General features: G+C 31.8%; 1 protein-coding gene across 2 annotated transcripts; it reads right to left on the reverse strand.

Annotated features, from left to right (window-relative positions):
• Positions 1-979: 979 nt before the first annotated feature.
• LOC128163534 (natural resistance-associated macrophage protein 2-like) lies at positions 980-22,083 on the reverse strand. Of its 2 annotated transcripts, XM_052827155.1 has the most exons (15): positions 21,897-22,082; positions 20,471-20,596; positions 17,485-17,650; positions 16,846-16,906; positions 15,220-15,358; positions 14,350-14,505; positions 13,393-13,551; positions 12,936-12,983; positions 9,674-9,706; positions 9,033-9,152; positions 8,433-8,656; positions 7,037-7,193; positions 6,635-6,685; positions 5,470-5,519; positions 4,057-4,194 (listed from the first exon to the last, which is right to left on the reverse strand). In XM_052827155.1, the coding sequence occupies exons 1-14, from the start codon at positions 22,044-22,046 to the stop codon at positions 5,478-5,480; spliced, it is 1,632 nt and encodes a 543-aa protein (XP_052683115.1). In that variant the 5' UTR covers positions 22,047-22,082; the 3' UTR covers positions 4,057-4,194; positions 5,470-5,477. The 2 variants fall into 2 exon arrangements, with proteins under 2 accessions (XP_052683114.1, XP_052683115.1); XM_052827154.1 differs by lacking the exon at positions 5,470-5,519 and having other exon boundaries at positions 980-4,194; positions 21,897-22,083.
• Between the last annotated feature and the right edge of the window lie 715 nt (positions 22,084-22,798).

Here is a 22,798-nt window from a genome sequence, read left to right on the forward strand (position 1 = left end):
TACTCTGTTTGAAGTAGTCATTTCTTTAAAACCAAACTTAGGAGAGAAGTTGTGTTAACGCTATATATGTCGAGTTGTTTCTGACCGTGCTGTGCTTTTGCGATGGTCCTAATCTATCAGAAAGTAAATAATTAGCTCTTATTCAGAGAATGTATCTAAAATATGTTAAAATGTTAATTAACACAACATGCTCTTACGCGCTGTCACAATTTTGATGCGTTAGCGAGATACATGTATGACGTGTTGTGCGATGTACATGTATGCGACGTTGCGATAGCGCGATCGAGGGCGTATAGTGTGTGACAGTGCAAAGATTCAGTCATTTTTCTCAATGCACTTGTTCTTTTGCAAATGATCTAATACGGAAGCCATACAATTCCGTCACTATGTTCATGTATATAACATGTGTATAAGTACGTGTATAATTACCCAGTAATTTTATTAAACAAGAGGCCCATGGGCCACATCGCTCACATCAACAATAGTTCTTTGTATTATTCGATTTCAAAAAGTTAAATTAAGAAACTCTTTCAAAACAGGTCCTTTTATCATTCTGTATTTCAGCAATTTAGAATCTACATTATGTGAGAATGTTTGCAAAGTAATCTAACAAATTGCAGCAGTGTAGCTCTTGAGAAGATTTTTAAACATTCCCCAAAATATTTCTGTTAATCTCTTAACGCCTCTTTCTGTCCCCGTTTATTAGTACATGAGTAGCGATTTTACAACTTAGACTTTGGTGTAAAAATATAAAATCTGTGATGCAATGGTTCTTAATGAGAGAATTTTTGAAGAGATGTATTCCATTTTTCACTTTTTCGCAATTGTTTCCCTTTTAAAAGGGTCTTGTCCTCTATTTTGACAATTAAGAATCCCCTTCCTATAAGGATACCTTGTATTAGGTTTGGTTACTTAAAGTTTGACCCTGTGCTTCAAGAGAAACCTTAGGTTTAGGTGAGCTAAAAACAAAACATTAACATAAAATGCCCGCAATTTTTAATAAAATCATCAACAAAGAAAAAAACAGAATAAGCACTTTCTGATTATCATAACAAAGCAACTGCATATACACTCCTGTAAACAAAACTGAACTACAAATGATTCAAATTGAATTGAACATTCTTGAATGGACTTGATTAAAAGTTTTTTGGCAATGTAAGATCGTTTTGCGGTTTCAAAATGAGTTGTTAGACATGCAAGATACATTCTAAATCTATAGCCATGTACATGCATTTGAAACAATCCAAAAAAATGACAATTACTCATTTTCTTCTATATAATAAATAATTTTCAGTTTTCCAATAAGTTTTTGGGAAACATCGTAGCTTGAGATATTAAACAAACTTTTCTGTGTGTAAATAATCTCTGATAGGTTCATCTTTCATTTAAACTAAATAAGATATTCATATTGGAAAAAAAATACCATTTATTAATCTTTTTCAATTTTATAAAAATAAATTATCCATCAAAACTCTTTAAATCGGTAAGTCATTTTCTTGCAATTCTAGAGATTTTTGTTGTAATTTTTAACTATAGCCAACAAAATTTCTGCAAGTTGCAATTTCAAAATTACCAGGATAATAGCGAAGCATTATTCATCTCCAAAAAAGGTTGGATATATGGTATTATTACAAAATTGGGGAAAAAACTAAACATATACACGGAAGTTGTTTTGATCAAACACAGGCAGAAATATTATTAACTGTCTATGAAATACATGCAAGTAACATATGAATATACAAATAACAAAAAAGTCGATATCTTTAAAAAAATAAATCATGAAAGACTTCACCAACACTGTTAATGGAGTAAACTAAATATTGCACCTCATTCAATGCATATTAATATATATCAGATCTAAATGTATATTGAGATGTTCTGGACTTTTTCTCAATCATATAAAATGTTGCTGTTTCATATCAAAATCAAATCTCATATCGGTAACCCAGTAACAGTTAAAGAGATTAACAGAATATTTTTTTTGGTATAAATATACACATCTTAACGAGAGACATTTTAATGCACAAGATAAAGATTTTAAAACTTACAGTGACTGTTACAAACAAAATTGAACAGTACTACATATATAAACCAAATAATATTCGCAGCAACATTATTTTACTACATACGTGTACAATATGTACTAGCGATGAAATTAATTAGCTTTGAATTATTCTTGCAATGGAGCCGAGAGTAAAATGAGTTCTATATATATGCATTCTTCTTCTTTTTCTTCAAATTGTGAATGGAAGATTTGTTTTCTCTAAAAGTAATATTCATCGTTTAAATAATCATTTTATAAAAGAAATGGACACTGGTATCCAAAACTAAAGCTAGCAGATGTTGCTTGCCAATATGACAGATATTTAGAATAATTATGTGCTGATTCAAAATATTTCATTCCCTCTAACAAAATATGACATACTGTGTATATATAAGTCAACTTGGCAGTGAGAAATATTGTGATGATATATATATTCTGGAAAAGCTTGCAAATACATTGTAAAAGCGCATAAAAGTTGGTTTATACAATCATGTAGTATTTCTATGTTACACATTTATGTTTAAGAACTTATTAACTATGATAAACACCCTTATGTATTTAGGAAAAACATGATTTATATATCACATGTTCAGGTTTCTAAAACTTCAAATGAATCAAAACTTAACCCTCTAAGGATATACCAAGCACCAATTACATGTACATTGTAAATCTACAGATCTCCGATTCATCCATTGACGATATTGACAAGGAAAATTTATTAGTTAATGTAACTACTTTTAAATATTGAGTATATGCCACAATTAAAGTATATATATTAATAAGAATAAATAATTATCTCTAATAATTAAAATATATTTGAGATTCAACTTTCTAATATCGGCATATTACATAGCGGTACTTTAATAAAGTGCTACTCTGTTCCATCACAGAATAAGCCTACAGACTTTGTTAAAACAACACTGACTAAAAACTACAATATTATATCACATTTTATGGAATGTCTGGCCCAATGCTTCATTAGAAAAAAATATCTTTGATCTATATTGAAACATATCATTAATTTTATATTGAAAACATTTTACAAATCAAAGTGAATAGGTTTAAATGTACTTGTCATGAAAATATGTTTTTTCCATTCTCAAACATTTGAGTATAATTATCACTCACGTAGAAAAGGATATACACTATACATGTATCTGATTTTATTCAATTAGAAAAAAAAATCGGCAACTTTTTTGTTTCCAAAACTTTCATTTAACAATTCATAAAAATGTTTAAAAGTAAAGCTGTTATTTAACTGTAATATGTAAGAGTTTCTTTGGTATTTTCAAATTCTTAATCGCAGAGGATATCTTTAATATGTAAATTTGAAGAAAAGTTGAATCATTTCAAAGAAAACAAAAAGAGATGAAAAAAAAACCTGAACTGTTTTTGGCAGTAAAAGCACCTGTTTCACACATAAATCTTGATTAACAAAAAATGACCTTCGTGGTAAAAAAAAAATATTTCATGCGTCTACAAAAATAACATTTAACAGCACTTAGGCTGCACAAAGTTAATTCTATGTTTAACGTCACTTCAAAATACCAAACCTATGATGGAGGGCAACAAACAAATTTTTAGAACAAATGATTTTTATTCATTTACATCATTAAACTAAAATATATTGAGCATTCAAGCTACATGGAGGCTACCTCTTCACTAATTATCTTTACTTACAATCCCATTGAATATCTGATATATAGTCCATAATGTGCTCTAAAAAAATTCAAATTTCTACAGATTGCAGCATTTGAGTAAAATCAAACTAGAAAAACTCAAATCAAAATAGGGGTTTGTTAACTTATAAAAAACAACACCCTATGCTCTCTGATTAAGTTAAACATAGAATTAACTTTGGACCGCCTTACCATAACTCTCTTATTGGTGTGAGGTATAGATTTGATATGGAAGACACAGTTTTTTCATCTCCGATGGCTTATGGACAAAAAGCTAGCGAATAATTCATAAAGCTCCTAATTGCAATTACACGGGGTGAGTTGTTAAAATTCCTCCTGTTCTTCGCTGACTGGTCTCGTCTCTGACGTCGACCCAAAGTCTGTTGCGTCTGCCTGGAAATCAAGGCTGGTTCCAGAGATACTCTCTGACAGGACATAAGGGGTTTCCCTGGGTTTTAGGCAAGAAAGACACTGGAAAGAGAAAGTTCAGATATATGAGTGTGGTAGAATGAGCAAGGCTTCCAATGCTCAATAGTGATCTAATTGGAAATCATTTCCACAGCATAAGAAGCATATGAAAAATTACCCCTAGTACATCAAAACATTAAACATTGAAAAAGATAATAACATTAAACATTGAAAAAGATAATAAATATTAGCTACATATGATTAAATGTACACAGTTTCATACAATTGTATTTGTTTTTAATTTATAAATTAATCCATGATTTTAGTTAGTGGGCTAAAAATTTTTGTGGTGTTTGAAAATCATACAATTATATTTGTTTTTAATTTATAAATTAATCTATGATTTAAGTTAATCTATGATTTAAGTTTGTGGTTTATCATTTGGTGACTATGGAGTTCATTCCTTATAAATCAATTTCTATCAAATGAATATATAATTTTATAATCAAATAAGGTATAAATAATATTTTGTTTTTACATAAAACAATATATTATACAACATATATAACATATCATATTATACAAAATTTAAACAATCTCATGACAATTCATTTGTAGTGCATTAAGATCAATGAAAATGGTGAAACACTAAAACCCAACAGTCATCTAAATTATGTATGCACATATTAAGATTGTTAGGAAAAAAAATCCATCTTTGAATTTGTTGAATTCTTTAGAACCATTCATTTCAAAATTTTAATTTTTTGGTCCAGAATATATTTAGAAATTGTTTCTGCAAACATACATTTGTCTGTTATATCGTTGCCTTAACCTTTACAAGTAGATCTGGCATAAATACAATGTACTGTATAAAGGGAAATATTTGCCCCATTTGATTTTTGCCCTCAATGTCAGGGGGCAAATTTAAGACTGAACGAATCAAAAACAATTTTAAAATAACTCTGTATATAGAAAGAGTGTCAATAAATGTATACCGTATATTTCTAAATTTTTCTGTACAAATTCAAGACAGAACGAAACCATTAAAGCCTGTGTAGAAGAGTGAAACGAACCCTTTATACAATAATCAAAACTTCAATAGTGCTTATCAAGGTGGCTCAGTACACCTTGAAATGTTATACGTTTTATCTTAAAAAGTATAAGTTTTGGTGTAGTGAGGTACCTTAAACAGGGGAAAAGCAATATCATACATTGATTGTAAAACCTTTTTTCTTCTAAACCTAACTAAGCAAAGGCACAAACATGTGCATGCAGTGAGGATTATTACAAGCAAAAGAAAAAAAACAATCAAACAACAATTTTCGAATAAACCAGAACCTTCTCTGTCAGAGCAATGGGGTTCTCTCATCCAAGGCAGAGTTCTCTGTCTAATAAAGAAATATGTTAGAAAATTAATTTAGAAGCTGTAGAAAACCATACAAATCATGCAGTGTTCACCAATATATTCACCATGTGTTTCTACCACTACACAATAAAAATCCAATCCCAACACTGTATGCATCGCACCCATTTTATTTTCGCCTCTATAAACGTTTGCCCTCATTATCAGCCGTGCAAATTTTTTTAAATTCCAATGTTTCAGATTATCTTTCATTAAACACAACTTTGACTTGGCGAATTCAAGACGAGGCAAAACTATTTGCTGGTAAAGGACGAATTCGAAAATAACTCAGGGCGAAAATGACAGTATGATATGGTACAAAGCTACACTAATGTGATACTGTAAACCAGCTTGTATTCGCTGACGACTTTATTTCATAATTTTCTTTCAGGGGTTTAACTAGTTAGCAGTGACTAATTTTTGCATGACATTGTGTAATAGTGTGTATATAATAGGCTCAGTACATGTACTACCACACTCCTGCAAGCACTAGCTACTGGGTCATTGGGTAACCCTTTACTTCAGTCTGAAGAGCGTTGGTTTTTAAACTGATGGGTCCCAAGTTTGAGCCTTTCCTCCTCTTCTATTACACATGCAATCAAGTTGTAGATTAGTTGGAAAATGAAATTCCAGAATCATTTGAGTACTTATTTGCAGCCAGAAGTTTTCACTATGATCATGCTCCTTAACCATACAAAAAGTTCCCGCACGCAAATAAAAGTCGGTTTACAGTATAGGTAATAAACTACCGTGAAGGTATACAAAAAAGCTCTCAGTGTGAAGATATACAGCAAAACTCGGTTATAACGAAGTCACCTGGACCTAAGAAATTAATTCGTTATATCCGTAATTCGTTATAACCGTATAAGAAATTCATTAAATTTACATAGCTGGGGATCCAAGATGACTTCGCTATATCCGTGAATTCGCAATATCCGTGTTTGTACTAAACGAGTTTTACTGTACTAATCCAGATAAAAAATATAATTTTAAAAACAGCGTAAACAAATACCTAAGTTGTGTAATTTCTAGTATTATGTTACAAATATATATTTTTTATAATCATGTGAAACAATTATGACCATGAAGTTATTTACTTACTGGCATTCTTTCAAAGAAATGGAATCCATTGCTTACTAAGCAAAACCAAACCTGCAAATGAATGCAAATTCAAATTGGAAAATTTCAGATTCTTTTTTCAACTATGTACTGGTAATATAGCGTCCAGCACCAATATTCTTATGTTTAATGTAGTAAATTTAATAAATGTAGAAGGTTGCAGATGTTGACCAATATAAATACTGGACGACCAAATTGAGCCCTCATTTTTCTTTTTCACATCTACATGTATGATGAGTTTTATTTTCAACAATATTTTTTATTTATCAAACAGAATGAAAACTTGCTTGCTCCATGTTACAACATTTTCTGCAAATTAAGAAAATATCACAAACAGTTCCTTTAGAATTTGTCCCAACTGATTCAGAAGTAATTTATACTTACCAAATATATAACAAAAATGATGTACATCAGGACTAGGACAGACACCAGTAAGTACATGGCCCAGTGATTGGGGAGGCTATGGACATACACTGATATAAAGAACAGGTTAATTCCTATCACTACCACAGCTAGCAGGCTCGTGAATATTGTCATTAACCTGTAAAATAGGATTACAGTTAATTACAGGCCTGTAAATACTGTCATAATCCTGTAAAATAGATTGACAGTTACTTATTGGCCTATATACACTGTCAGATAAATAAGAACAGGTTGATTCCTATCACCACCACAGCTAGCAGGCTCGTGAATATTGTCATAAACCTGTAAAATAGGATCACATTTAATTACAGGCCTGTAAATACTGTCACAAGCCTGTTTAATAGGATTACAGTTATTTATTGGCCTGTATACACTGTCAGATAAATAAGAACAGGTTGATTCCTATTACCACCACAGCTAGCAGGCCCGTGAATATTGTCATAAACCTGAAAAATAGGATTACAGATAATTATAGGCCTGTAAATAATGTCATAATCCTGTAAAATAGATTGACAGTTACTTATTGGGTTGTATAGACTGTCAGATAAATAAGAACAGATTGATTCCTATCACCACCACAGCTAGAAGGCCTGTGAATATTGTCATAAACCTGTAAAATAGAATTACAGTTAATTACAGGCCTGTAAATACTGTCATAAGCCTGTTAAATAGATTTACAGTTAATAACAGGCCTGTATATACTGTCATTATCCTGTAAAATAGGATTACAGTTAATTACAGGCCTGTGAATATTGTCATAAACCTGTAAAATAGGATTACAGTTAATTACAGGCCTGTAAATACTGTCATAAGCCTGTTAAATAGATTTACAGTTAATAACAGGCCTGTATATACTGTCATTATCCTGAAAAATAGGATTACACTTAATTACAGGCCTGTGAATACTGTCATAAGCCTGTTAAATAGGATAACATGTATCTATTGGCCTGTATACACTGTCAGATAAATAAGAATAGGTTGATTCCAATCACCACCACAGCTAGCAGGCCCGTAAATATTGTCATAAAACTGTAAAATAGGATTAGTCAATTACAGGGCTGTAAGACTGTCATAAACCTGTAAAATAGATTTACAGTAAATAACAGGCCTGTATATACTGTCATTATCCTGTAAAATAGGATCACAGTTAATAACCGGCCGGTAAATACTAAATAGAATTACAGTTAATTACAGGCCTGTAAATGTTGTCATAACCCTGTATAATAGATTTACAACAAATTATAAGCTTGAAGACTGTAAAATAGATGAGCAGTTAATTACATGTATATTTATATACATGTAGATGAAACTTTGATCTAATGTTGAAAATTATGGTTTCCATTTCACATTTTTATACCTTCCATTCTTAAAATCCCCCATAATGGCTTCCGAGCTTGTGAATGTGAGTATGGGGATGAGAGCGAACGGCAGCTGTAGACTCATCAACACATTCAGCATGTCGTTCATCACGGTCAGGTCCTGTATTCCAGAGAACGTGGCCACTAAAATGGTAGGGAATATAGCGATGCTTCGTGTGAACAGAACTCGCACCCAGCGCTTCCATTTGAGATTCAAGAAACCCTTAATATAGAAGAAAAAAAAGGAAATGCATGAAATATTGAGATAGGAAAATGCAAGAAACACACTACTGCCTATACCAACACATCTCCACCAAACTCAAATTCTCTGAAAGTTTAGAATGTTTCATAATGTTTCGTGACATGTATTTTCAATAGAACTCAACAAGCTTCACTTCCATCGATGTTGTTGTTTAAATTAAATATGATTTATTCAATTCAGTGCTCTCTCAGTTTGTACAATTTTTACATTACAAACTCTTTTGCTTATTTCAACACATCACAATAACCTACAAGTTTTTTCTATCTGTTGCACTGCTGTCAACAGAGTTAATGGATTAATGTTTAATGAATTCAACACATAATCTTGTGATTTTTACCTCCATCACAAACTGTCCAGTGTAGGTACCAGTCATAGTTGAACTTTGACCCGCTGCCAGAATACCAACGGCCCAGATGTACATGGCAGCAAGCCCGAACTGACATCCCAGAAACACACCCTGAAATTACGGCGATTATAAAAATCGGTTTTAATACAGCTGGATGTTCCTTACCATTTTTAAACTATTTTAGTCTCCTTTAAAACGTCAGAGAGCAAAAATAAACAAAAATTAAATTTTTCAGCTCATTAAATTTTAAATGTCTGTTTTTGGTTTGTCTTTCAGTATCATGTCTGTTTTTGGTGTTATATTGATTATGACATCAATAAACATTTTTTGTTTCAGAATACACATGTGGTGTACATATAAAATTTTGCATTAAATTGATTACTTTGTACCATATATTGGTGTGTCACAATTTTTGTGAAAATGGGGAAAATGTGTAACTTTTTTTTATTTGGGTCAGTAGTTTTTGGCGATCTTAAAAATTTTCTTAGAGCAAACAATTTCAGACATAATTTCTGCATACTGAATATTTTTGCGATGTAAAAGTAATCAGGAAAAAAAAACAAAAAATGAGATCACAAAAATTACTGGATATACGGTAAAGTATAAGTACTTATTATAAATCAAATACTTACCCCTCTAAATATATCAACTTCCAATTTTGTTGTCTAAAATAGAAAAATAGAAAGAAAATGCTTTTAATTAAGATCTAGATCTAGGCCTGGATGGTGTTGGCCATTTTTAGATAATATAAATATCCTAAGAAAAGGAGAGGGCGTTTTGTATAAAGATATAGCAAAATATTCAAATTTCAAATCCAAAATATATAGAATAGAATAATTTATATAGAAAATAGAGTACAGTGTTTAGGATATTTTCTTTACTTAATGCTAATTTAAAACTATATAAATCCTTCATGAAAATTTAGGAAAGATCTGAAGGTTAATTTGTAGACCTCCCATCCTCCTTAAATTAACATATATAAAAGGACTATATATGATAAGGGCCTAAAATGGCCCCCTAAAATGAACATCATCATTTTACTATCATTCTTTGTTTGCTTAGTACAGATATGTATGTGATGTGTTTACATAATAATTATTTTGGTTCAAGTGCCCACAATTTAGAAATATGACATTGTAAAGACAACCTTTTCCCGCCATTTTTGCATTTTTAGCGTAAAACAGCTTATTTTCAAGCAGTTTTTCCTTCCGAAAACATAGAGCGCATTCTTGAACAAATAAAATATTTTAATCAGAGATGTATCTAGCCAAGACTGATAAGTGACAAAAAAATTTTCCTTGTTCAAGCATGCGCTCTGTATTTCCCATTCGTAAATAGATATGAAAAATGTCAATTTTTGGCTGATTTTGATTGAATTATAGAAATGGCGTCACTTCTGACATCATATACTGCCAGTGAGTGCAAATAAATCAAATCAGTAGATGAAAAATATATTTTATATCAACTCTTCTAAAAAATTAGTTAACATTTTAGTGTACCCGAAACACTTAAAAAATGGCGAATTATGGGGGCCAAATTTAACTCTTATCATATATAGTTCTTTATATAATAATTTGATTTAAATAATTAAGGTACGTATCATAATTATCTTTTTTATAAGATAGATCGAATTACATGTATATTGATGAAACGTTATAAGTCATGTACTAATTAAATATATACATAAAATTTATCAAAAAATTGATTGATGTTGTGCTACATTTTTGGTTAGGCATTTATTAAATGACACATTATGACATTTATGACATGCACATGCATGGTTGCATTCAAAGTTAATTGTTTGACAGTTTAATTATTATTTCATTTAAGGGTGGTACCATGGTTTGGATTTCATGATGATTTTACAATAGTTCCAAAATGCAGGACATAACTGTATTACTATGAAAATTATTAAAGGGATACATGGTCCAGATATTGATAAATCAATCATATCATCTGTTTCATTTTAACACTCTTTTAATTATTAAATAGAAAGCAACTGATACTTTGTTGAAAAATTATATTTAAGGTACCTCACTACACCGTGAAATAGTTTCTCAAATCAGCAGGAAATTACTTGATTATGATAGAAAGCATGATGGATAAGAAGTATATATGTCAAATAAGCGAAAAAATGTGCAATTTTAGATAAAAAATGATGTTTTCAAAAATTCCATTCGGTAAACATAAACAAAAGGCCCAGGTGGATTCGAACTCATGACCTGCGGTTCACAAGCCTGATACTTTAACCACTGAGCTATGACGATATACATCTGAATTGATTGATACAAACAGTTTAACAAAACATTTAAATCGCCATCTTGTGACGTAGTGTCTTAAAAAGTATAAGACTCGGTGTAGTGAAGTACCTTAACAAAATTTACCCTTCATTGTCAAATATGGTAGTTAAATCAATGGAATATGGAACATCATATTTATTTACATTATAAAAGATCATGTCAATATCAAACACCTACAAGTCACTTTGGGCAGTTAGGCGTTACAAGAGTTCACAGGCAAACAGACACAATTAAATTACATTTGTTAGAGAAATATCTTGCACATGACACTACTTTTAAGTATGTGTATGACCTTTTTTTCACTTATGATTAAACTGTACATCCAAACAAACTCAAACTAATTAAAACACCTACAAGTATTTCATTGTCTGACAACAGTTTATGGTACATGTAATACATGTATCAGTTACCATTTTTGTCTTAATATCATAAAAAGGTTTAACATGATTGGTTGATGAATGGTTTATTAAAATGATTGGTTGATGAATGGTTTAAAATAAAATGATTGGTTGATGAATGGTTTAAAATAAAATGATTGGTTGATGAATGGTTTAAAATAAAATGATTGGTTGATGAATGGTTTAATATAAAATGATTGGTTGATGAATGGTTTATTAAAATGGTTGGTTGATGAATGGTTTGTAAAAAGATTGGTTGATGAATGGTTTAATATAAAATGCTTGGTTGATGAATGGTTTAATATAAAATGCTTGGTTGATGAATGGTCTAACATAAAATGATTGGTTGATGAATGGTCTAAGACTAACATAAAATGATTGGTTGATGAATGGTTTTGAATGGTTTATTAAATAAATGGTTGATGAATGGTTTTGAATGGTTTATAAAATGATTGCTTGATGAATGGTTTATAAAATGATTGGTTGATGAATGGTTTTGAATGCTTTATTAAATAAATGGTTGATGAATGGTTTTGAATGGTTTATAAAATGATTGCTTGATGAATGGTTTATAAAATGATTGCTTGATGGATTATTGATATGGTGTTACTCTGGAAACTTATTAAAAGCATTGTCCTTACCCACACAAGGTAAATATTAAAAGAACCCTCTACAATCAGGATGGTTATAATGAAATTATTATTAAAAATAGCAATATTTGCAAGAAATGAGCAATTATTTAACAATAATAATTGAATACCAGCACCAGATCTTTTAAGCCCATAAATAAAAAACAAATACAGTTGAACTTTGATATCTATAAAACTGATATCTCAAATACAATGGATATGTTGAAAAAGATTTTTTAGTCCCAACCACTTGTTTTTTAAACTATTTTACCCTCATTATCTTAAATACTTGGATATTTCGAGGTTTTTATACATTCCCATCTAGTTCCAGACAACAAAGTTTGACTGTATTTCATACAGTGCTCCACATTTCTGCAATCTGATATGTTACATGGTTCTTTTAAAAAAGAAACAGAAAAATGAAGGTATGACTCTGCTGCTTATTGTATTATAATAACAATAAATGAAAAGTCTTAGCTTGCATGAACTTTTTAACCAAATTATATTTAAATCAAAACTTCTGCAGCAAATATTGCACAGACAAAATACAAAATGGAGTTCACTTACATTGAAAACTGAAGCATGGGGACTTCCACTTTGCAAACAGCTGTCATACTGGAAAGAAAATGGGATCAAGTTTTATCAACTTGATTAATTTAAAATTCTGAAAGGCCCTCTACCCCTTATAAAAAGTTTTTTGAACCAGTTCCAGTAAAACAAGTTATATTTAGATTCACTTTCTTTCCCTTTACTTTGCATCGATTGATTTGAGTGATATTTATGCATAACACAGAAGACCCACTCATTCGCCATTTTATTTCCGGCCTCATTGTCAGCATACAAATTTAAGACTGGGCAAATTCAAATGTCTCAGATTATCTCTCTTTTATTTTAACACAACTGCGTATGAACGAAATCTTGACAGGGTAAATCCATTTGCGAGCGTAGACGGTTGAAAAGAAACATGGGGGATAAATAACCCTGAATACAGTACTGTACATGTATATTACAAATAGCATATTACCACTTGTGTGACGTTTCTTCCGTAAAATCCTTCAGCAAACACGGCGGTGACAAAGACGTTGATGAGGAAGGACACAAACAGAGCAATGGCCGCCTCCACAAAGAAATACTTGTTCGCCTCCTGCACTTGGTCTTTCTTTGTTCGATCAATATCACGAGACTGCAAACAGCGAAACAAACAGAAAAAACTTCAAATTTTTTACATGGCTCTACTTAATACAGGAAACAGAGATGTGATTGGCTTATTAGCAAAAATGACCTTCTACTTTTTAACTAAATCTGCTAAAATTAGCGTTTCTGCTGAAAAATAAAACATCTCCAAGTAAAAACACGGTTAGATATTGTATAATTGTAACATATTCATGATCATGTTTGCAGCTACTACTAAGTCGCATCATAATTCACATATCTTAAGATTAACAAATATTGCCTATGCTTGGAGTTAAATGCATGCAGGTCCTACCACACTTTACTGATCAAGCTAAACGGTTAAACCTACTTAGCCAGAATTTATACAAATGCCACTGTAAAGATGAGATATTATCTAACACAAAAAATTGTGAAAAAGCATCCTAAGGCTTAATTTGCTGATTTTCAAATCTAACTTTTAGTTTTCTTATCATTGTAAAATTACAACAAAAGTTTGATGAATGGTTTATAAAATGATTGGTTGATGATTAATGGGTTATGAAAAGGATCAGTTGTTGAATAGTTTATACAATCATGTAGAATGATTGGTTGATGAATGGTTTCAAATGATTTATAAAATGATTGCAGATTTTCAAGTCTAACGTTTAGTTTTCTTATTGTTATTGTAAACTTTTTGAAATTACTTTTTGAAAAAGTTTGGTGCTCCCATTTGAATTTCTCAATTCCATACAAAACAGTGGAATTGCAAAATGAAGTACATTATACAAGGAATCTATGGTATTTGACATGGTCACATGACCACACTAACCTTGACTAGAGCTGAGTGTAGATAGATGTTGTGGGGCATGATGATAGCACCAATAATGGCCACGGCCTGAAGTATCTGCTCGGGACCGCACCCCTCACAGTACGGGACAAACATCCCGCGGAGCAAGGACGGCTGATCTGGACTCACAATTATGTACTGGAAAAACAGACAAAATTACATGACTGTAGAATCGTTCAAAATTGTGGATTGGAAGAGGATAGCTGGCTGAAACTCACAATTACAGTGTGTATACTGGAAAAATCAAACAAAAATATACATTAGACTCTGTCAGATTTTGAAAAATTGTGGATTCACAAGTTCTAAATGGGTCTTGATATATTCATATAAACAATGTATTATACCTAATAGCACTGGGACTGATTCATAATTATTTACTGGGAAAACAGTATTGTTTAAAATTTAACATTAAGTAAAGATGCTTGGTTGGGATTCATAACATGTTTTTACTATGCACTGGAAAAAACGACAAATAATACATTACCAAAATGTAGAATCATTTAAGGTTGCTCACTATACCTTAAAAATGTTTCTCAAATCAGCAGAGAATTTCTTGATTATGATAGATAGCAAGATGGCAAAAAATTGGGCAATTCAGGATAAAAAAAAATGTTTAAAAAATGTACTTCAATAAATGTGAACAAAAGCCTGAGGCGGATTCAAACTGCACACATTAAAAATCATACAATCATAAATTTCCATATTAAGCATACTGAACAATACAACACCATTTTGTGTTCATAATCATTCAGAAAAAATACAAACCATCATTAGCTTAACATTAACATATACTGATTGGCTTGAAACTCAACGAAGAGTTGCATTCACATTCCACTTTTAAAATTTAATTACCTCATATCCAAAAGTAACCACCATAATAAGAATGAGGAAGGCAAAGAATGCCTCAAGTTTCCGAAGTCCGTATTTGTCCAGGAGAAGGAAAGTGAACGTGTCGGCTATTGTAATCAGTACACCAGCATATAATGGAATTCTGTAAAACATAAACATATAATAAAATGTACTCTTAACTTCCTGTATTGCATAAGATATACGTTCTTGAAAGCCTCACATAAAAGTCAAAGCTTTGTAAACATATAAATTTAACATACTGTAGATTTTGATAAGCAAAACCTGCAGTAGGGAGGCTGTAGAGATTAAAGAGGCTTGATGGTTGTCACTTTTTTTATAGCATATCCTTACCTCTAGACAAAAAAAAGTAAATAGTTTCGAAGTTGTACTGATAACATAACATTTTAAACTGCCAGTTTGAGAGATATTAAAACACCAATATGCAAATTGTGCTTAACTTAGTACACAAAGTAAAGATTTTGAAGATTATCATATGCATTGGACCAATTGTTCCAAAAGTCTGGTTGATTCCATCACTAAGTCAGCAAACAAAAAAAATCCAGAAATACACAAAGCGTCTCCTTTAAATAGATTGAACTTTGATCCTTCCCACAGTTTTCCCCAATTCCCCTATTCCCTAATTAAATGAGCAAACAAAATAATCCAAAAATATACAAAGCATCTTTTTTTAAATGGAATGAACTTTCATCATTCCAACAATTTTCCCCAATTCCCCGATTGCCTAAAGAAAAAAAAAATCCAGATATACACGCATCTCCTTTTAAATGGATTGATTTTGATCATTCTTGTTTTTTTTTCTGAAGAGACAGTTGTAGTTTAGAAGCAAACCAATTAAGACTAAAATGATCTCCATTGGGAATCAAGATCTAGAGTTGTCTGCCATATTTTTTGATTTTTTCTTTCATCACAACAACAGTATAAGAAACTGACAATCATATTCTCAGGTTGTGAATGTTCACTTTCTAAATAGCAATTACACAGAAACCTTTTGATGTAAAATTAAGTTTGTAGTAGTACGCATCCTCACAAAGTCAGGGTATTCATGTGTCCTCTCTTTTAAAGTCAAGGATTTTTTATCTGATCCACTCCTCTCAATACAAACCCCCTAACATACAGTATACAGGGAAATACATGCATTTGCCCCCATTTTATTTCATCCTTGTTGTCAGAGGCTGAATTTAAGAATGGCGAATTCCAATGTCTCCAATTATCTTTCTTTAAAAACAGCTGTGTCTAAGCAAATTCAAGACAAGGCAAAATTGTTTGCAAGTATAGAAGGGCAAAACTTACATGGAGCAAAAATAACCCTGTACATGTATACAGTATTTTCAGGGTTGTCTCTAAGATCCGGGGAGTGGGGAATTCCTCCGTCTAAAATGATGTAATTACCCGGCTATTATTGCATTCAATCACAATCTAGCTATAAGCTAGACCTTTAGAACCCCCATCTACTTTTTTATTTCTTCCTCCTACTTCAATTTTTTAGAGACAACCCTGATTTAGCTTGTGGACACAGTTAGGACCCCTGATGTTGTGTGAGGATAAGTATTGTACAACATGGCTGAAAAAATAACATTAATTTTTACTTTCAATCAAATGTTTACTCACTTTCCATCAGACAGGATGTAAAAGGCTATGGCTGTTCCAATCACTTCCTGCATATCTGACCCTACAATAATTAGAAATGTATAATCATAAAAGTCTTTAAAGGCCTGAGTGACTGTGCAATCCTATTAATTTATGACAATGTGATTACACAGGGAAAAGTGGCTCACATGAATTTCATGCGATTTCCTTTTCATGGGAAAATCGTGCGAAAATCATGCGAAAATCAGATGAAAAGTTTCTCATGCGAATATCATGAAAATGTGTTTGCATGAAATATTATGAAAATTGTACAATTAATATGGGAATTTCATATGAGATTCATGCACATACAAGCCACTTTTGCCTGTGTAGGATTTTCAAAACAAACTATCAAATTGAAACACAAACAATATCAGTTTTAGGAGAATAATAGAAATCAATCCCAGTGAGAGTTATCTCTCTTAGCAAAAGGTTGCTGCACCTCAACTTTTTATTTCATCGATTTAAATTTTATCAAAACAACAAAATGTATATTCTTTTTAAAGTCTGAACAGTATCTATGTATGTCACTGATGAGGCTTTATTTCTACAAATTGCTTCCATAATAAATGCATGAATGTGACAATTTCGTAAATAGCCTTCTTAAAAAATGCACCATACCAATAATGGCGATTTCCACCATTATCCAGAGGACAATGCGTGGAATTCTGGGATAACTCCTGTAGCACACCTCGGCCAGGTGCATCCCTGTCACCACCCCCAGACGTGCGGACAGACGCTGCATCAGGAGACCAAGGAACGTAGCCGACATTAGTACCCACAGAAGCTGGTCAAAGGGGAAAACATTATACTTCAGACATGCATATTAAACATTGATAATGCATTATAATAACACTTCAGATATACAGTCTGACTGTGTGACCCTGGCTTCAGAAAATGGCAGGCATCAAGACCCACAGATGCTGAGTTCTGAAGCTGATCCAAAAAAAACCATTCAATTTGATACTTCAGCAGACACTTCAGAATTCAGACATACATAAACATTGATAATACATTATTTATATACACTTCAGATATATTGTGGGGCTTTATGGTAGTTCGAATTAGGCAAAAAAAAAAAATATTCCTGTTTCCTGTCACCTGACCAAAAAAATTAGGGTACGGTAGGTAGGTAGGGAAAAAAATTATTTTTAAAAAATATTTTATTTTTTAAAACTTGGAGCATGTCTGTAATGAGAAAGAAGTATACAGCTGTATTTACAGTGCACGGTATGTTAATGATGACTTCAAATTTCCAAAGGTCTGTATTATTGATGCATGTATTATGTATAGAAAACAACAGGCAAAGAAAATTTTTTTTTAAATTATAAATAAAAACTAATATTATTTGCAAAATTAAATCTACATGTGTATGAATGTATTTATCCTTTTCTGGATAAATATTTCTGTATTGTATTTTAATGTCAATATTAATTAAATCAGTCTCTGTACATGCGTGTATTCGGGGTATTACCGGTAGTCCAACCCTTTGACCCACTTACTACCGTACGTTATGTAGAAGACGATTGGCTGTTCGTTCGCCCTAAAACGCGCTCGCCCTTGACACCGTTCGCTCTAGTTTCTGTTCGCCCTAGGTCCGTTCGCTCTTTAATTCTCAAGACAATGAATAAAACAGTTTTATGATAATTTTAACATTTATTGCAAAGTTATTAACTAATGAGGTTTTTAACTAACTGTTATATCATGATTTAAAGTAATAAACATCTTTTTTGTAATTTCCAATGCACAGTATGTTGTTGCATCACCCGTATTTATAACCCCTGAAGATAAGATAGTCGCAAGTTATTAACCACAAGATTAATTTATGCTATAAAAATGTCTGTAGATTATTTTGCTATTATTATTTTTCCATTGGGGTTAATTTGTGAATTGTGAACTCAGAAGACTGGGCACCTTCACTTCTCTTTCCGAGGAAATTCTGGCGAAGTTACCAATCACCACAATTTAATGATCACAAAAAAAACTTTTAGGGTCGGAGGGTAAAAGATAGGGTCGGTCGGGCGACAGGAAACAAGAATATTTTTTTTTTTGGCCTTACAGGAGGCCCCAGAACAGAACTGACATTAGGACCCAGAGAAGTTGATAAATATATAGTGGGGCTACAGTAATCCAAGATAAAAAGGGGCTTTATTAATTCAGATTACAATCATCTGGATGCCTCATCAGGAATACAGTGGGGCTTAAATTTGGTTATCCAGATAACAATAATCTGGATGCTTAATCCAGATTACAATAATTTTGATTTTTCATTTAAGATACAAAGAGACTGGGCTTTACAGATAAATCCATATAAAATAAATATTCCAGAGCTTCATCAGTAGCACAGAGAGGCTTATCAATCCAGATTAGAATTATCCGAATGCTTCCACAGAGAAATACTAAAAAAAAATCCAAATTACAATTTTATCCATATAATGCTTTTGTACAGCATTTATTAGACAGAGTGGATGACTCTTTATGGGAAGTGAATTTGAAGTGAATAGTCTCCGATTTGTACATCTTTTCTTAAAATGCTTTGTTAATCCAGTCAATTTGGTTTGAAATGAAGGCCGGAGTCTGTATTAATGAGGCCCTACTATTAGAAGACATATCAAAGCACCTGCTAATTAGAGAAATAATGGCAACATTGACATTTTTTTTTCTAATTTCTCTGATCCTGACCCCGACTGACCATTTCTTCAGATACCTGAGCTACTTGTTGACATGCAATGCTAATGAAAATACACAGGAGTTTTAGGTTACCGGTACTGCTTTTATCACCTGTAGTGTGCCCACCTTAATTAATTAGCCAGAGCTGATTAAGCACCTGACTGTATAGGTAAAATTGTTTTCTTGTAATACAGTCAAACTCCTATATCAAAAATTATCAATCTTGATCAGACCAGAACAAATTGTAAGAGGTTTAACATTCAACTGATTAGAGATGTGTGCCTACTTTCAAGCTCAATAGACACACTTATAAAGGTATTCCATCCAGATATCAAAGTTAAACTGTTCTTATTTCCAAAATACATTATACACTACAACCTGGTAATACAATTTTTCCTACCGCTTTACCAAATGTACATGCACCTTAACTGAATTTAACCTTCAACTTTCTCTACCACTGTGTGTTCTGTAGAACGAGAGGCCCATGGGCCACATAAATCACCTGACCGACTATACTGTTAAGAAAAATGAAACTTTTGTAGAATCTTGTAAAACCTACAAAAATTCTCAAATACTTATCTAGTCAAGAATATTGTGGTTTCATCAATATTCGTTGAATACCAATTTTCGTGGATTTCGTTGTTAAGTTTATCCATGAAATTAAATGTTCATCGAAGTGCAATTTCTACTATTTATTTGTATTGAAAGGATCATTGGCCACGAATTTGCGTATCCTTGAAACTGTCATTTTCAATTTATCCACGAAAATTGATACCCTTGAATATTAATGAAACCACAGTACATTGAATATTCGCTATACTTGTTATTACAAATCTGTTGTACAGATAAAGTAAATAGATTCCACTGGTCCCTAGGAATTCGATACAACCAAGTTGTACTGTACTGCCTTTTTTTTACCTGTAACCTTTGTTCCTACCTTGAACTTTGCCACGGATCCAGACCGGAGGTCGGATTCAATGTTCCCTGGATCCAGATAGGCTATGCTCATCAGGAATCCGGGGCCTGTAAAAGCCCATAACTTCCTAAGGCTGAAAACAGGATGCTGAAATAAAACAAAACTATAGTATGATGAATTAATGAATTTAACCAAAAAAATTTCAGATTTTTAACAAGATTCATTGTTTTTCTGAGCAATGAACATTCTGTCAAATATTAATTCTGTTATAAAATGTGTCCAATCCAGGATGTATCCACATGAATTTCAAAATAAATCAATCCAATATCCAAACTTTGTCCATTGAACAGACCATGAGTATTATATGGAATTCTGCATATAATATCATGAATTTCTAAAAAATTAAGGATCAATGATATATTTTCAAAACTTTCCATATTAAATATAAAGCAAAACAAAGCACTACTCAGCTAGTATATCATGCAGTCACTCACACAACACATGTTGATTGTTTTCACATTCCATTCGGCTTTGCCCGTTACAAAATTAATATTTATATTGTCTGGTAAATCATAGACAAAATAATGAAAATAAAATTATTGTGAATGACTGCACTCCATCTGTGCAGAAAATGAGATAATTATGTGTTAATGGCTCTGAACTAGAGAAAATTGAGCAAATATTACTGAATGGTATTTAATAGCATCTTTCATGTTTATTTATATAACAATTTTTTGAAACTGCTGCGGAGTGCAAAATTACCGGGGTACTGTAGATTCCTAATTTCATGCGAGTACATATGTACTAAATATGATTTCATGATTCATGATCCACTGTTTTGCATAAAAAAATGATAATATAAAATTGCAAATGCAGGATTTCGACCATTACTTTCAAATATGTGTAGTTCACAAGACTTAGTTCATATTTTGCAGAAAAATGAAAAAAATAACACATATTTTCTACATTTGAATCTAAAAAATCAATATAGCATGCAATAAACATTATGGTAATCATTCCATTATGATATTCTTTAGAATTTAAGTTAGTAATTTTTAAGTTAGTAACTTAAATTCTTGAGGGTTTTGGCAATCATTATAAAGACCTGTTTTAACTTGGACTTTTTCTGGGATGTAACTTAATCTAGTTTGCTCATCAAATCAGTCTGTCAATTATTGACATTCTTTCTTCGGATTCCCTGTGAGACGTTTATAAATATTCATAGACTTCTCAATATCATAGAGTTATAACATACGACTAAGCAGATAACCCCACCTTCTTCAAAATCATAAAGTTTGACAACTGCTGCCAAAAATCTAAGCATTTGTTTAAACATGCCTAATTTGCTTCATTGATTTAAAAGTGAGATTTTAAAAAGCGCAAGGGATGCATGTGCTTTTCACAATTTTAAGCAGACATTAATTCTGTGCATTTGATTTTACAGTACCTGTACATCCTCTGGGATGGGAATCTTGTTGTTGAAGTATGTGGAGGCGATACTGGTAGTACTGGCACTGCTAGCTTTGATTGGCTGGTTCTCTTTTGGAGCTGTCGACCCCTCCCTCTCCCCCTCCCCACTTCCTGTCTGGTCCTCCATCTTGTTCTTAATGAAAATCCTCGCTCATATTATCAATCTCTCTCTGATCTGTTTAGAAATAAATAAAAATGTTAGAATGTTTTAAGTACTATTAATAATAGTAGTGAAAACACCGCATACACACTGAATTGCAGATTTACAGAGGATTCCTAATTTTATGCAAGTACATAATTCCACGATTCAACTAAATTGCGTACACCATATTTTTGTCATAATTTCTGATAATCTACATGCCTCCAAAAAATAAAAGCGAGATATTAAAATCCGCGAGATGTACTTCTCGTGATTATACACAGATAATAACTCCTCGCTTTAAATTAGAAATTAACAGTACATTGCATGCATTAGGAAGATCAGTTTATATTGATTCCAAGGTCTGATTATTAAATTGATTTCTCTCACGTCAACTTTACAAACAATGCATTTGTCGCTTATAGTACTATCATATGAATCTATGAATTGGGGGGGGGGGGGGGTGTCATTATATCAGTTACACAGTAGCAAGTACTATGATGCACATTATAAAATCAATAATGAATGAACTTCTCAAGATTCTGAAAACCCTTTAAAACTATTTTTTTAATTAATTCAAATCTTAATCATGTTAATAAAGCATAACCTCACAATATCAAAAGAAATGCTGTGTTTAAACTAGGTCTTTTGAATTAATTTTCATAACTTCTTTTAAAATATGAATGAGACTTTATAATTTTCTACATGCATCTTTTTAATTGATACAGATAGTTGTTACT

The sequence above is a fragment of the Crassostrea angulata genome, chromosome 9 (assembly GCF_025612915.1).
Source record: "Crassostrea angulata isolate pt1a10 chromosome 9, ASM2561291v2, whole genome shotgun sequence".
NCBI classification, from domain to species: domain Eukaryota; kingdom Metazoa; phylum Mollusca; class Bivalvia; order Ostreida; family Ostreidae; genus Magallana; species Magallana angulata.